Source organism: Aquarana catesbeiana, linkage group LG08, assembly GCF_042186555.1.
Source record: "Aquarana catesbeiana isolate 2022-GZ linkage group LG08, ASM4218655v1, whole genome shotgun sequence".
Lineage (NCBI taxonomy): Eukaryota > Metazoa > Chordata > Amphibia > Anura > Ranidae > Aquarana > Aquarana catesbeiana.
Window position 1 is genome coordinate 256,363,687 of NC_133331.1, and position 15,686 is coordinate 256,379,372.

The 15,686-nt window shown below is 42.1% G+C and overlaps 1 protein-coding gene across 2 annotated transcripts in view; it reads left to right on the forward strand.

Annotated features, from left to right (window-relative positions):
• The window catches only part of LOC141106346 (uncharacterized), a 63,585-nt gene extending 48,173 nt beyond the window's left edge, over window positions 1-15,412 (forward strand). For both annotated transcript variants that reach the window (XM_073597051.1, XM_073597050.1), the window contains exons 6-7: window positions 4,673-4,792; window positions 8,264-15,412. In XM_073597051.1, the coding sequence (XP_073453152.1) occupies window positions 4,673-4,792; window positions 8,264-8,269 (126 nt within the window). In that variant the 3' untranslated portion in view covers window positions 8,270-15,412. The remainder of the gene's footprint in view (window positions 1-4,672; window positions 4,793-8,263) is intronic.
• Window positions 15,413-15,686: the final 274 nt, after the last annotated feature.

Consider the following 15,686-nt stretch of genomic DNA (forward strand, 5'->3'; position numbering starts at 1 on the left):
TACAGTAAAGAACCCTCTATGTAGTTTAAGGTAAACCTCTTTTCTTCTAATTTTAATGAGTGGCCACGTGTCTTGTTAAATTCCCTTCCGCAAAAAAGTTTTATCCCTATTGTGAGGTCACCAGTACGATATTTATGTAGCAAAAAGAGGTGCTTTGCAGGTGTACCTATTTTAGTCTCTTGCCATGCATGCTGACATGGGTAGGTTCTCCTCTACTCCCTGCCTCGCCCTGGTGACAGAACACAGTGATCTTTGAACAGTTTGAGCTCCCTCTGCTACAGTGACTTTTCACAAAAGGCCTATCCTCTTCCTGTCATCATGAGTATCTCTTTGGGATATTTTTTCCTCACTTCAGTGGCAGATCATAGGTGCAGGTGGAATGGATTAGCAAACCTTACCAGCTCACGCTTGACTAATAGCTAAGAGGGGTCTGCAGAATCTTCCCCAATGGTCATGAATCTGATAAATCTCCTCAGAAGCCTCCTTAGCTCCCTCTGGCTCTCCCCCTTTCTTCTGTCTATCCAGAGAGAAATTCTCAGCCCACGTATAATTTTATGGGACAGCTTTCTGCCCTGTTATAGTACAGTATATGCCTTAGATCATAGGGGCCTCCTTGAGGTCCTTAAGTGAGCCTCCTCTGTCTCTCTCCTTCAGAGGACATTTCTGATTTTCTTCTTGCAGCTGCTCCCTTAAGCAGAGGAGGAGGGCTCTGAGGACACTGCTAAAAAAGATACCCAGTCCGCTGATATGAGTGTATTGCATCAAAAAAGGACAGGATGCTATCTCTGCCCTTAAGTTGGCCATACAATATACAATTTTTGTACAATTTTCCTTTAGGTTTACCAAAACCATATAATATGAGGTCAAACCTAAACAATTTATATTTGTATGCAATCAGGCAGGCCCTTTCACTACATAGTTGAAGGTAAATCTAAATGAAATTGAATAAGAAAATTGTAAAATATATGGCTAGCTTTATTGATGCAGTACACTCATGTCTTGCCCTGGAGCAGCCTACATCAAACTGGCCAAAGGTCACCAGTCCAGGTTCTTTAGAAATGACCTGTACACTAGCTCTTGGAGTCTGCTTGTATGGTGACTCACCTGCTCTTGAAAAGATCTTTGTCTCTCCACAACTCTTTGCTTTGTAGTTCCCTATTGAGGAGGGGTTCCTGAAGAACTGGCCAACACTGTTGTAAACTCAGCCATTTCCTGCCTTAACAAAACCCTTATGGTTCTGTTCAGGGTGTTCCAGTGTTCGAAGGTTCCTATAGATAAACGGTTAGAAGCCCTCCATAAAGTCATGTTGCACACCCCCATTTTTCCTCTGCATCAACGCAACGGTTTTCCTGTGGACACACAACATTTCCAGTTTGTGGTTCATTTGTTCAGCCTGTCTACAGCACCTCAAATCTTCAACAAGGTGTTAACTCCTGTCCTAGTTCTGCTATGCTCTCAGGGTATCCCTATCATGGGATACCTGGATGACCTCCTTATGAAGGAACAGTTTGTCCAGGGCTTTTTAGCCAATGTGCGTTGGGCATTGTAGACTTTTCAAAGGTTTGGATGGATCATAAAGCTCAAGAAGTCAGAGGTAAAACTGACCCACTGCTGGGAGTATCTGGGCCTAGTTCTAGACACAGCCCAGACCAAGGTTTTCATCCTTATGGACAAGTTCTTGACTGTTCACACCCAAGTTCTAACCTTACAGTCCAGGAGATGCCCCACCATTCGCTTTTACATTAGGGCATTTGGCTTGATGATAGCTTAGTACTACACACCCAGTTTCACTCCAGACTGTTATAATTCAACATTTTGGCTTAGTCGGTCATTCTTTGCATCATCCCATTTGCCTGACCAGTAGAACCATGGTTGGTGGAACTCCAGTCCATTGCTTGAATCACAAAGGTTCTTTCTTCCAGGATTCAATCAGACAATGGCTGTGGTTTAGAATGACCATCAAAGGGTCACAACAAATTGCTCAGCTCAAAGAGAAGCAGATCTTATTTTAACTTGGGCAGAACCCCATGTTTTGGCCTTGTCTGCAGTGTATCTTCCAGGCATGGAAAATTGACAGGCAGACAGTTCATCGTTATGTTTCTCTTTCACTGGCTTGAACAGCTTGGCTACCTCCCAGGTCCCAAAAGACACGTGTCTCTTGAACCTAGTTATTCCAATGGATCGGCACCTGGCCTTAAGTACCTTCAAAGGTCAAATTTCAGCCCAAGCCATTCTGTTCCAGAGACCAAGCGGACCAGGTGTAACAAGTGGATCCAGAGACCAAGACCAAGTGCAATTGCATCTTACTATTAGTGAAAACCTTTGTGGGGTTGTTGCTAACATTGCTTTCCTGGTACACTCCCCTATGATTCTGTGGAACATCTTGGTTCTGTCAGTTCTTCAGAAACCTCCTTTGGAGCCTTTCAGGGATATCGCTAATACCGTAGTTAGTCACATTCTGCTGAACTTATTCTGTAATGTTGAAGATGTTTCATAGCTTATTCAAGCCACTTGCTCAGTTCCAGTGAGTGTCAGGAAGTGCTTTTAAAATGTACTTTATAGTGCAAGGACATACCTGACTGGATACAAATTGACTTGATAGTTTAGTCAGGTGCTCTTATTACATAGTTTAGGAACTCTCTTGGAAATTGAACAAAAATTGTGCAGTGAGATTGCAATGTGTATTGTGAGCTTTAAATGTTTTTTCTTTTATTTATAAGTCTGTAGAGATGCTGTATATAGGATGTCGGGGACTTTATTTGAGGTCCCTCATAGCTACTTATGCCTCGTTTCCACTGAGCGGATTGGTTCGGGTCGGTACAGTTTGGAAGGCCTAGAATGGTTCGGCCTATTCAGGTGAGCGTTTGCACTGCAAGTGGGACCGCCAGGGGCCATACGTGGGTTTAGAAAAAATGCCTAGCATGGCGTCACACGTCCGCCAATCAGTGGAATGTATCGTAGCTCCGCCCTAACCGAACCGTACCATTTTCTATGGCCCCACATCTGAAGCAGGACCCAGAATGGTGCGGTGCGGTTCGGTTGTATGGGCTGCTTTTATAATGGAAACACTCAAAATAGCGTACCGTACCGAACAGAACCGATCCGCTCAGTGGAAACGAGGCATAAGTAAACCTCCACTGATTTAGATCTTTGGACCTTATAGCTAGGTATGAGCAAATATTGTGTCTATGTAACCTGAAGTTCTTAAGGTAATGAAAATGCCTGTCACTCTGATTTTAAACATGTTTAAAAACGGGTCCACTAAAAATGTCCGCTCAGTGTCTGGTGGATATTGAGGAATTAAAGCAGAATTTAGCTCCAGTTCACATGTAAATTGCACAGGAACCGCACTGCATTCACATGCGATTCAGTGCAGTGTGATTTAAGCCCATTCTTTTATGGGCTCAAATCGCACCGCAAAGCACCAAAGAACTGCAGGCACTTCTTTTTGGAACTGCACCGCAACCGGAAGACATGTTCTTTTTTTACCATGTGATCCAGTGCAGGCAAATCTCTCTGCATTTGCGATGGGTTTAGAGTGTTGTTAACTTTGTGTTGACACCCGCAGCGGATTGCAAACATAGTGCGATTGCAATGCAGTGTGGGAAACACGCAGGGATTGCTGCGTTTCCCGCACCGCATAGGGGTGGACCTAGGCTAAACCCAAAAACAAATATGTAATATATTGTAGTTTACCAATTTTTAAATGTTCTTTTTTGCCTTCTTTTCTTTGATTCATCTGGTAATTCAGCCAGTAACACACTTCCGGTCTACATTCTGAATGGAATAGTAAAGCTTACAGCCTTGGACAGCAGCATTCTCAGCCTAGGGAGAGGGTAGCGTTAGGCTGGTCACAGATGATTCATTTTTTTTCTATCAGCCAAAAGGCAGATTTCCCAATTCATACATGCAAGGTGGATGGAAGAATCCTCCCTGCTATGTTATTGCATTCTGACAGCAGGGACTCCTCTGCTGCCAGAATCAGCTCTGCAGCCGATCACCCGCAGCTGCTGGTTGAATGAAACTTTCCCAACATCCCCATTACACAAGACCGTTAGATCTCACATCTGAAGTTCCCAAGAGAAATAGGAAGACAGAGGACACCACCTTTGATGGGAATGTCACTTATGGTTGGACTAAGGCCCCTTTCACACAAGACGGACTCCGTGAAGCAGTTCCACCTGCTCAGCGTGGTATGTGTCCTCTGATCCCCGCTGAGCAGGTGGATAACAGGTCCATGTCCGGTACACTATGCAGAGTAGACACGGACACAGCCCACTGTTCTCTATGGGGTGGTCGGATGTAAACAGAAAGGGTCCGCCAGACGGATGGGGAATGGATGGATCCCCATTCGGTTTTTTTGGCTGGTCGGATGCAGGCGCCTCCCCATAGAGAGCAATGAGTGGTCTGATCTGGTCCACCTGAAAAACGGGCAGGCGGACCTGATCAGTCCACTCATGTTAGAGAGGCCTTACTGTTCATGTAAATAGAAGATTTTACCATCCCACCTGTTTATTGCCAGGATGTCTTCTTCAGCCATTTCACTTCCCTTGGCCTTTTTGTTTTTTGGCTATTTCCCTTTTCTTCTACTCTTTCCTCTAAATATTGATTAAGATTTACTTTATCTTTGTCTTTTTAATATCCATTTAATGCTTGTCTGTTTTGTCGACAGAGACTGAGGGTGTCATTGAACATTATAGTAATGCTCTTCTCTCTGCTTGGACTGGTCCTCTCTTGCTTCATGACAAGAGTGTCTGACAAAGTGCTGAAATCCACTGGATACAGCTTGCTGGTAAAATAAAACTCTTACTGTACATCTAAATACGCTTATAGGATGCACAACACGTTTTTAGGCATTCAAGTGTTTTTTCTTACTAATCTAAATGCAGCTAATTGTTTTTAAGGCTAGGTTCACACTGCTGCAGTGCGAATTTAGCGCGATTTTGATCCGATTGCGTTGCAAATTTGCATTGCGAATTCTTTGTGTGTTCTTGCGATTCTACTGCAAATTTTGCAATCTATGGAGCTGAATTCGCATTGCACACGGATCAAACTCGGACAGGACCCTTTTTTTACGCAGGTTAAATTCGCAACGCATTGATGTGAACAGCACTCATGGAAAACAATGTTATTAAAATGACTTGCGAATTTGAGCGATCGCAGCGGCTCAAATTCGCAATAAAATTCGCAGCAGTGTGAACCTAGCCTAATAGGCCTGTACACACAGGCACATAAACTTGCACTGCGTATAGATCAGTAAAAAAAAAAAAAAAAAAAAAAGACAAAATCTGCATTGCTGGTCAGTATTTTTACACATGTATACTACATGCATATACGCAACACTCCTTTGATTTAAAGAAAGCTAGAAGAATTTTTATGCGTGTCTATGCGCAAATATGCTATGCAGCCCATCCCCACGTTTTTTATGCTAGAAATATTTGATGTTAATACATCAGTACCATGCACAAATCCCCTAAAGCAAATTGAGCTAAGTAAACGCTTACCTGGATCATCTCTCCCCTCATCTGCCCTGTTAACCTGTCAGAGCTCTGTGAGGTACCCAGTACTTCCATGTATGGGGGAGCATGTGACTCTCTCTAACCTTTTTCCAAAGTGATTGGTACCTGAGCGACCAATCACCAAGCCCGAGCCTGGCTGCATATGGAGAGTTCTTGGCCCTGTGTAAGCTCCAACCCAAAACGTAGACTGGGCTTCTTTTTGTGGCTCCAGAGAATGAATGGGAGATGAGTGAGTGAGGAAAGGTAATATCCAGGATGGGGAGCAAACTATGCCTTTAGTGGGATACTAAACTACAGGATCCCTTTTACTGCTGTGCATCTAAGTGTAATGCCCCGTACACACGACCGGATTTTCCGACGGGAAATGTTGGATGTGAGCTTGTTGGCGGTAAGTCCGACCGTGTGTATGCTCCTTTGGACTTTTGTTGTCGGACTTTCCGCCAACAAATGTTGGCTAGCATGCACTCAAATTTTCTGCCAACAAATGTGTGTTGTCGGACTTTCCGATCGTGTGTACACAAGTCCGTTGGACAAAAGTCCAAAGTACAAACATCATTGCTCGGAAGCAGAAGCGGTCGGTCTTTCAAACTAGCGTTTGTAATGGAGAATTAACATTCGTGACGTGGCAAATTATGAAATCTCCAAATGCAGCACACAATTCTCTTCTTCTTTAATGGGATAATAATGAAGCTGCTTTGCTGGTGATACTGATGGAGTTATTGCAAACAAATTTTCAAAGGCTTTTCTTTCTAGTGATATCAAGAATAATATTATGTTTTTTGTTTTTTTTTTTTATTTGTGCAAGTTACCACAACACCATTATCCCGTAGTTTTTAAGATCAAAGATACAACTATGTTGGTGTCCCTTGTCAATTTTACATTGTATTTTTTTAAATGTAACTGCCTACTCCCAAACTGTCATTTGAAGTAAAACACATAGCCAAGTATTATTCTGCACAATTTTTTTTATTGTGCATTAAAAAAATTAAACAAAAAAAATAGACATGCTATCTGCCAATAGAACTTAACCAAAAAGTGCATTCTATGCATCCAAAAATATACCAAATAAAATCATTATTCAACCAAAAAAATAATGTCAAAGCAATAACTCCAAGGCCAATAATAAATAACACGTTATCTCCTCCGATTCCGCAACATGTCTGGTTGACGAACGGCCATTCAGAAACAAACTGAAAAGCACGAATCAACACTCACCAAACTTCTACTAACATGAAATTAGCAGAAGGAGCCCAAAGTGTGGTGCTAAAGAGTTGAAAAAACACGTCGTACTTCTAGTAAGTCACTACGTTCGTAATTGTTGGACAACTTTTGTGTTACCGTGTGTATGCAAGACAAGTTTGAGCCAACACCCTTCAAACAAAATTCCACGGTTTTGTTGATAGAAAGTCCGATCGTGTGTACGAGGCTTTAGAGTCCATTCACAGCAGCCTGGTCCACTGCAGTGTGTTAAATGCACACGTGGTAACAAGCATTGTGTCATGCATCAATGTGCTTTGCATTAAGGCAATCCATTTATTTAAACCATGGACCAAAAATAATCAACGCAGCATTTTTAGCAGAACATTGCACTAAAACTCATGTTAGTTCTTTGTTCAGGTGCTGTTACTGCAATCACATAGTGTGAATGGGCCCTATTGCCGTGTACACACAAGCGGAATGTCCGACAGAAAAAGTCAGACGGAAGCTTTTCATCGTCTATTCCGATCGTGTGTAGGCCTCATCTGACTTTTTTTTTTCGAAAATTCTGACGGACCTAGAAATGAAACATGTTCTAAATATTTCCAACGGAACCAATTCCTATCGGAAAACCCGCTCGTCTGTATGCTGTTCCGACGGACCAAAAACGATGCATGCTCTGAAGCAAGTACGAGACGGAAGCTATTGGCTGCTCACTATTGAACTTCCTTTTTCTAGTCCCTTCGTACGTGTTGTACGTCACCACGTTCTGGAGGGTCGGACTTTGGTGTGACCGTGTGTAGGCAAGACCGCTTGAGCGGAATTCCGTCGGAGAAACCTTCGGAGTTTATTCCGACGGCAAAACCGGTCGTGTGTACGCGGCATAAGAGGAAGTAGACAGACTTTTATGGGAAAACAGTGTCTACATGTATTCCGCAACATTTGTGAAATTATTTTTATATATGATTTCACATACGCAATAAAGTGTTAAAATAAAACAATAATGAATACCGATATGTAGTTTATCCAAATCTTCCAGTTAAATAGACTCCACCAGGAGGAATTAAAAATCATAATTAACACTCTCTAAAAAACAAGAGGTTTTATACATGGACTGCCCCAGAGGCGTGCATGCTATACCTTTTTTTTTTTGTTGTTTTTGTTTTTATTTTTACGTTTCCTTATTTTTAATCCCTCTCCTTGTGGAAACTCTTCTAGCAAATCCACATACAGTATGTGCAGTACAATTCCTATTCATTCTTATGTGAAATTTAAGCTCATCAATCAATAGGAATGAATAGAAAATGTATTATGTATGTGCATACCAGCCAATAGACTTTCTGTGGGAAGGCTGTGCGGTACCCGGTGACCCCAAAGAGGAAGAGAAGTCATAATTGGCAAATATTTGCTAATCTAATTTTACGTCATGTGTTGATGTTGGGTGCAGCCCAAAAATGAAGCAATCTGCAGAATTTAGACCTGTAAGGAGATGGATTTGAGACATAATTGTTATAATAAATGTCAATGTTTTGTTTGTTTCTCCATAGAGATGAATTTCACCTGATGAGGAATAGAAGAATAACTCCAGGAAGCACATTGAAAAGAAGCCACTCATATTATCCTGCACTCTATGTTAAAAGCAACTCGCAGAAACAAGTGAAACCACTCATTGAACTGATAATGCTGTCCAGGAAATAATGCAATTGTGGTAAAATCAGAGGGTCCAAGGAGAACTATAGGCAAAACTTTTTTTTCCATTTTGAATAGAGTAAGGGAGGGTTATAACCCCCATCATTTTTTTTCCCCCCACCATGTCCCATTGGGGAGATTTTCCTTCACTTCCTGTCTCATAGCTAAACAGGAAGTGAGAGGAAATCCCTGCAAATTAAAGGCATTCATTGGGGACCCCCCGGGTCACCAGAACTAGTGTCCCCTTAGGAACATTTCCACTCTATTACTTTACTGGGGACAACACAAAAATTTGGGATTTTCTTTTACTTTTACTTTCAATGATAATGGTAAACAGGACAAATAGAGAGGGTGAATCTCCTTAACGGGGACACAGAGAGCAATAAAAATGGACAAGCATTCTAATCCCTCTCCACTCTATCCGAAACTAAAAATAAAAGTTATGCCTTTAGTTATACTTTAACTTTGAAGCTGAACTCCACACAGACAGCTAAATACATACATCTATGGTCAGGGCCAGACTTACCATTGGGCTTGACTGGGTGTTGGTTGTCCTCTCATCTGGTGAAGGTCATCTCTCTCATTCAGCATGTTCCTTGTTAGTACATGTATACCACAACACACCTGAGCGGCTCCTATCGCTGTCCTTTCCTCTCAATCTGAGTGCTGCTAGGCAAGAAATCTAGTTTCCTTAAAAAATATATTACTATTTTTAAAATAAAAACTTAACAGAATAATTTGTTCTTTTATATCTGCTTGGAGTTCAGCTTCAATGTGACCTTTACATACCTCCCAACATTTTTGACATGGGAATGAGGGACACCTACCAGCAAACATATGTAGGCATGGGACACGCCCCCCTGACACACCCCCTTAAAGGAGAATTAACCCAAGAAAAAGGTTAATAAAATCCACAAGGGCTTTTTTTTCCCACTACTATTCCTTTATATTGGCTTTTAAAATGTACAAATGCAACAAGTTAGAATTTGGATGAAAGGTTTAGCACTGGGAATCACTTTTTGAAGGATAAAAAGTGCATTTTATATACAACTATATAGATCAGATCAAAATGAGGGACAAATGAGGGGGAAAGATGGACAGAGGGACATTGCTCCAAATCAGGGACAGTCCCTCGAAAACAGGGACAGTTGGCCTTTATACTAGATCTCACCCTCAGCCAAAATTTGTTTTGTTTCATTTTAATTTGAGTGGGAAAGGGCTAGAGCCTTTGTCAGGTATTACTGCTGTCTGCTCATTGGGGAGATTACTCTTACTTCCTGTCCCATCATCACTTGTACAGGAAGTGAGGGCAAATGCCTTCATTGAATAGACAGCAACAGAAACACAGGATCAGAAATGAATTCAGGTTTTACTGCTGTTTGTGCCCCTGTTTCCAATTATTTCCCTTCACTTTCTCTCCGAGTGGCAGAGTTTTACTGGAACAAGAAAGGGGCAGGAATCCCCCCAATATGGCGGAGACAGCCAAAAATAAAAAAACCTGACAGAGGTCCTAACCCAACCCCACTCAAGGAAATTTTAGATGGAGTTGGATTTCAATCACTGTAACCACATTCTATGCGCTGATTCACAGTGCTTATTCATGGTACTTCACCCTACTGTCACATGTGTCTGCACTGAGGAGTTACCTCTCTAAAAACTAGACAAGGAGACGTTCCCAATCTGTTGGGTCCAAATGCAAAATCCCTTTTTTATTTAAAGTTTTTCTTTAAAGAGTAATGCCCCATACACACGATCGGATTTTCCGACAGCAAATGTTGGATGTGAGCTTGTTGGCGGAAAGTCTGACCGTGTGTATGCTCCATCGAACATTTGTTGTCGGACTTTCCGCCAATAAATGTTGGCTAGCAGGTTCTCAAATTTTCCGCCAACAAATGTTTTGTTGTCAGACTTTCCGATCGTGTCTACACAAGTCTGTCGCACAAAAGTCCACGCATGCTCGGAATCAAGTACGAACCGGAAGCGTTCGTAATGGAGACATCAGGTACGTCTTGTACGTCACTACGTTCGTACGTGTTGGCCAACATTTGTGTGACCGTGTGTATGCAAGACAAGTTGGAGCCAACAACCTTCGAACAAAATTCCACGGTTTTGTTGTCGGAAAGTCCGATCGTGTGTACGGGACATAAGTCTTCTAAAACATATTTGTGTTATGGGTGAATTCTCAAAGGTCAAATGACTCACTGGCTCCATTGATTGGCCTTGTTCGCACAGAGCAATTACACGGGGCTTGCGCATGGCTGTGTTTTCCGGCACTGGGATGCGCAGGTGTTTTCCGTGCATCCCCATGTTGGCAGTCCCATTGCTAACTATTGGGATGCAGTAGCTGCACATACACAGACGCTGCTTTGAATGTGTGATCCCTTAAAGTTGCAGTCCTGAACGCGTCGGCACCCACGCAGATGTCATATTGGAACACTGCGGCTATATCCATGCAGCTGCTGGGTCCAAACAGACATGAATGTGCTTTCAGGTGAGGCTCCTGACAAGCAATCAATAAAGAGTGTTCTGTAAATATTGCAATTGCATAGCTCCCAACAGTTCCTGATTTGGAGCAATGTCCCTCTGTCCCTCTTTCCTCCTCATTTGTCGCTCATTTTGGTCTGATCTAAATAGTTGTATATAAAATGCACTACTTATCTTATAAGTGTGTCACATTGTTGAACCGTTCATCCAATGTCTAAATTGCTGCATTTGTAAATTTCAAAAGCCAGTATAAAGTATTAATAGTGGTAAAATAAAACACTTGTGGGTTTAACTAATCTTTTTTTTTTGTTTAATTTTCCTCTAAGGGGCGTGGCAGAAGGTGTGTCCTATGCCCACATACTTTTGCTAATAGGTGTCCCTTGCTCCCATCTCAAAAGGTTGGGAGGTGTGCAATTGTCCTTAAAATGTATGTAAAACCTTACAATGAACTTCTCCTATTTTCTCCCTTCTGCTTTTGTAAATATACCATTTTTATTATATCTATTTGATAAGTGCAAATAAGTGTCTGTGGTTCCTGCCAGAAACCCAATGAGCTGACCACTTCCTGCTTTCTGCATTCCGATCAGTTACCCCCCCCCCTTTATGTTATATAGTTATGTAGAAGAAAAGGGGGAGGCGATCTGCAGTCATATTGCAGGGTGACAACAACGAGACTCCATAGTTGTAGTACAGTAAGTGTTGTCACTCTACACAGGAAGGGTGTTACTGGTAGGCTTACCAGGTAACAATGAAGGTAAAATTGGAAAAACAAAAAAACACCAAATTCAAAGACTGGTAAGCCACATTATATTTTTTATATAAGCCTCATTCACACTGCATTTGGGGCCAACTACAATTTCCTGTGGGAGACTCAATGGGGTTTCCTGCAAACAGCTGCGGGCAGGAAGCCCCATACAAAGCACTGAGGCTGACCGTGTACAGCTTTTTTGCATGTAATCAGATATGCAGCGATTACCTGTGGATGATGGACCCTGGACTCTCCTGGGACTGCTGTACTTGCAACGTATGCACATATGTGAATCTAGCCTTAAATGATTTGTAGAAAAGTGTTGGCATGCCTTACCTCCATGTTTGTTCTAGGTCATTGACTTCAGAAAAAGTTACCAGCTTGACAGCCAGGGAGCTAACATTCAGCGAGGGAGCAATTAATGGAACCAATCCCCTGTATTACTTCTTCTCCTTTTTCTCCTCTCCCTCCTGCTGGCTTTCAGTTGCTGCAGAGAGCCATACAGGGGATTAGTTCCAGTAATTGCCTCCGTGTGCACCATACGTTTCCCCCTGCTGCTCATGCCCCCCTGTGTGCCCCCACCCCCACAGTGCTGCTGGTTTCTGTCCTTTCCTTCCCACTGGCAGTTGCAGACACACAGTAGGATCCCTCAGGGTGAAGAGAGGGCGAAGGGTCCGGTAAATGTCACAATTACCAGCCTCTTCCTTTCATGAACGAAAACAATGAGAGATCTGTATCGATCACTCATTGTGTTCATTCATAACTGAAGCATAGTGAACTGTTGTTCTTTTGGGGGCCCTGTCACAATGCTTATACTTACATATAAAGGCAACTTTTGCACCCTATTACTTCCAAACAAACTGTGACTTCCACACTTTTAGTTTAAGAATGCAGATAGAATTCTGGCACCTACCATTGCTTTCAAGGGGGGCATGCTTTTGTTTTGTTTTTTAACCTTGTCATACTTAGTGAAACACTGTCCCATACCAAGTATGCACAGTTGGTGGGAATCTACTTTTACTGGCTACATGCTTTGAGATCTATGACTTGATAAGGATGATGGGCCAGCCCTTTTAAAATGAACTCAGCAGTGTTATCGCCTATACAGTGGAACCTTGGATTGCGAGCGTTTCGCAATACGAGCTGACTCGGTTTGCGAGAGTTGTCTTGCAAAACTAGCAGGATTCAAGCCTCTGGGGTGTGCAGTACCGCATTTCGCCAGAGGTGCGGGGGCACCGGTGACACTCGGAGCCGTTCGGAAATACTCGGAAATACTCTGTTTCTGAGCCTTTCAGAGGGTTTCCTAGTGCATCAGAGCGGTCTCCGAGTATTTCCGAGGTTCTCCACCCCCACACACACCTCTGGCCACATGCGGTATTGCATGCAATAGAAGTCAATGTGGAACGAATTATCTTTGTTTCCATTGACTTCTATGGGGAAACTCGCTTTGATATGCGAATGCTTTGGATTACAAGCATTCTCCTGGAACGGATTATGCTCGTAATCCAAGGTTCCACTGTATTTCTACCTTGACAGGTTCACTTTAACTCGTGTTTTTGCAAACAGCATGCAATTATACCTAACTACTTTGCATGATTGCTTACCATGCCAAGATAGACATATGTAACTTGAAAAAATTAATATACAAGTCAATCAATTTTTTTATCACTTTCTACATAATATTTTCTATATATTTTTTTTATTGGAATACAATATGTTTCATATCAAGCTGGGCCCCATGTGTGAAAGTGGCTGTAAGAACTACAGGTGTGTCAGTGTGAACATTAATTAAAATTGGAGCAGCCAGTATTTCGAGCAGCTGCACATGGCAACCAATCAGAATTCTATCTTTAGCTTTTTCTGTTAAGCTTTAAAAATGAATGATAGAAGCTGATTGGTTGCCATGCACAGCTTCTCCAGTTTTGATAAATTCACAGGAGTGTAAAGATTTCACTGCCTTAGATGCTGCATGTAGAGTCCTGCACTGTTGGTCTGTAAAGTGCACAGGTCAGGAGTATGTAACATTATTATATAGCATTTATATAGGGCCAACAATTTACGAAGTGCTTTACAGCATAAGAGCAGACAGTACAATTATAATTATAATACAATTTAATACGGTAGGAATCAGAGGGCTTGTTGGAGCTTACAATCTAAGCACTATAACATAGTATATAGAGTGCAGGGGTCAGAAGGAGGCAAATATATATATATATATATATGTATATGGTCAGATACATGTAACATTCAATATAGTACTTTATATAGAGTACAGGGGTCAGAAGTATGTTACCTAATGAACAGCTTACAGAGTGTGAGGGGTCAGGATTATATGCATCACAGCATACAGAGTGCAGCAGTTAGGAGTATGTATCGCACAACACAGTGGGCAGCAGTATTTAATGTACTGCCCCTCACATTGGTGACCAGTGGGAAGAATGTCCCTTATGGCGTTGGTCAGTTGGTAGAAGAATAAATAAAATAGGTGCAGAGCTAAAACAAAAACCAAAAAAATATATAGTATAATCCAGGGATGAGGAAAATAACACTAGGGTAATGTCCTTGGAATTTTGCAGAGCACAAAAAATGTCCAGATATTAAACATGAATCCACCAGGCAAACGTGATATTCACAGCAATGATGTGGGACTGATAGGAGGACCCTTCACCATAAACCGAATGGCCTCTCACCTGATAACCAGGACCCTTCAAAGAAGAGTCAAGCGAGCATTCCCATAGGGATCAACAAAGTGAAGGTAGGGTCCAATGGCAAGAGACTCCTCCAGATAACCACGTAGCAGGGGGTCAGCGTGATTCATATAAACAAAAAGGGGACATACATAGTGCTCTCCGTATAGCATACTTTATTGAAAGAATATGAAAACACACTTACATAGCAGGCACTTCACAAGTGCCAGGACGCTGACAATGAAAGCACACAGCAGAGTGAATGCGAGCGGTGGAGCATGCGCAGTAGCCGCGGATGACGTCACAACGTCACGTTCTGGACGCGTTGCGTCCCAGTGGGCGGGGACTTCCTCAGCAGTTGGTAGAAGAATGCCCCAGCATTAGTAGTCACTAGATGGAGGAACTCCCCTAACATTATTAGTCAGGGGGGACAACAGCCTGTGGAACAGTACTGGCAGCAAACTGGGGGTCACTAACCCATAGCACCTATCTTGAGACCTGGGGCACATACTCTACATGCAGGGATCTAGAAACACCCCTAGAGTGGGGCAGGGTTTGAGGTTCTGTCAGCTTATATCGCTGTCTGTGAACCGATTTTCCCCTCACGTGTAATTCCTGTGGCTATCCCTGTTTACTGTTAAGACAAAAAAAGAAAGCTGACAGATCTTCTAACCCTTCCCCACGCTAAATACCAACATTTTTTTTTTACTGTGTTCTTATTGGAGAAATCTACAATCACTTCCTGTCCCACTGACTAACAGTCATCAGGACAGGAAGTAAGGGTAAATGTCCCAATTAGGGTAATAAAAAATGGTAAAACATTTCAATGGCTCTGCCCTTTTCCCACTCTATCCAAAGCTATATTAAAAAGTTTTGGCTGGTGCTGGGCTTTGATGCTATTTTAGTTACATTAAACTGTGGAGGAGCGAAGTTAAAGTTCCTGTTTGGCGTCAGCATTATGCTCACTATACACACCAACCTTTAGGTAAATTTGTAAGAACATTTACACTGAAGAAATGAATGTATATTATTGTACTTTTACATTGGATTTGTTATATAAATATCTTGTATAAAGGCCTTATACCAAAGTTGTATATTGTCTACTAATTTAAAATGCTATTCAAACACAAAGTGTCATCCATGTCATTGCCATCCATGTACAATAAGAGCTTGTTCACACAAAGCCAAATGCAAACCCCAGAGCAACCAATTTGGAGCCATCTTGTACTGGTTTGATGTCAGTAAAGTTTATTTTGATTGGTTGCTGTGGCTTATTATTCTGTACACATATCACTTTTCGCTATTCATGCTTTCAATAACGCCACAGGTACATTCTTGTGTTTTTTTCATTTAGGGTTTCCA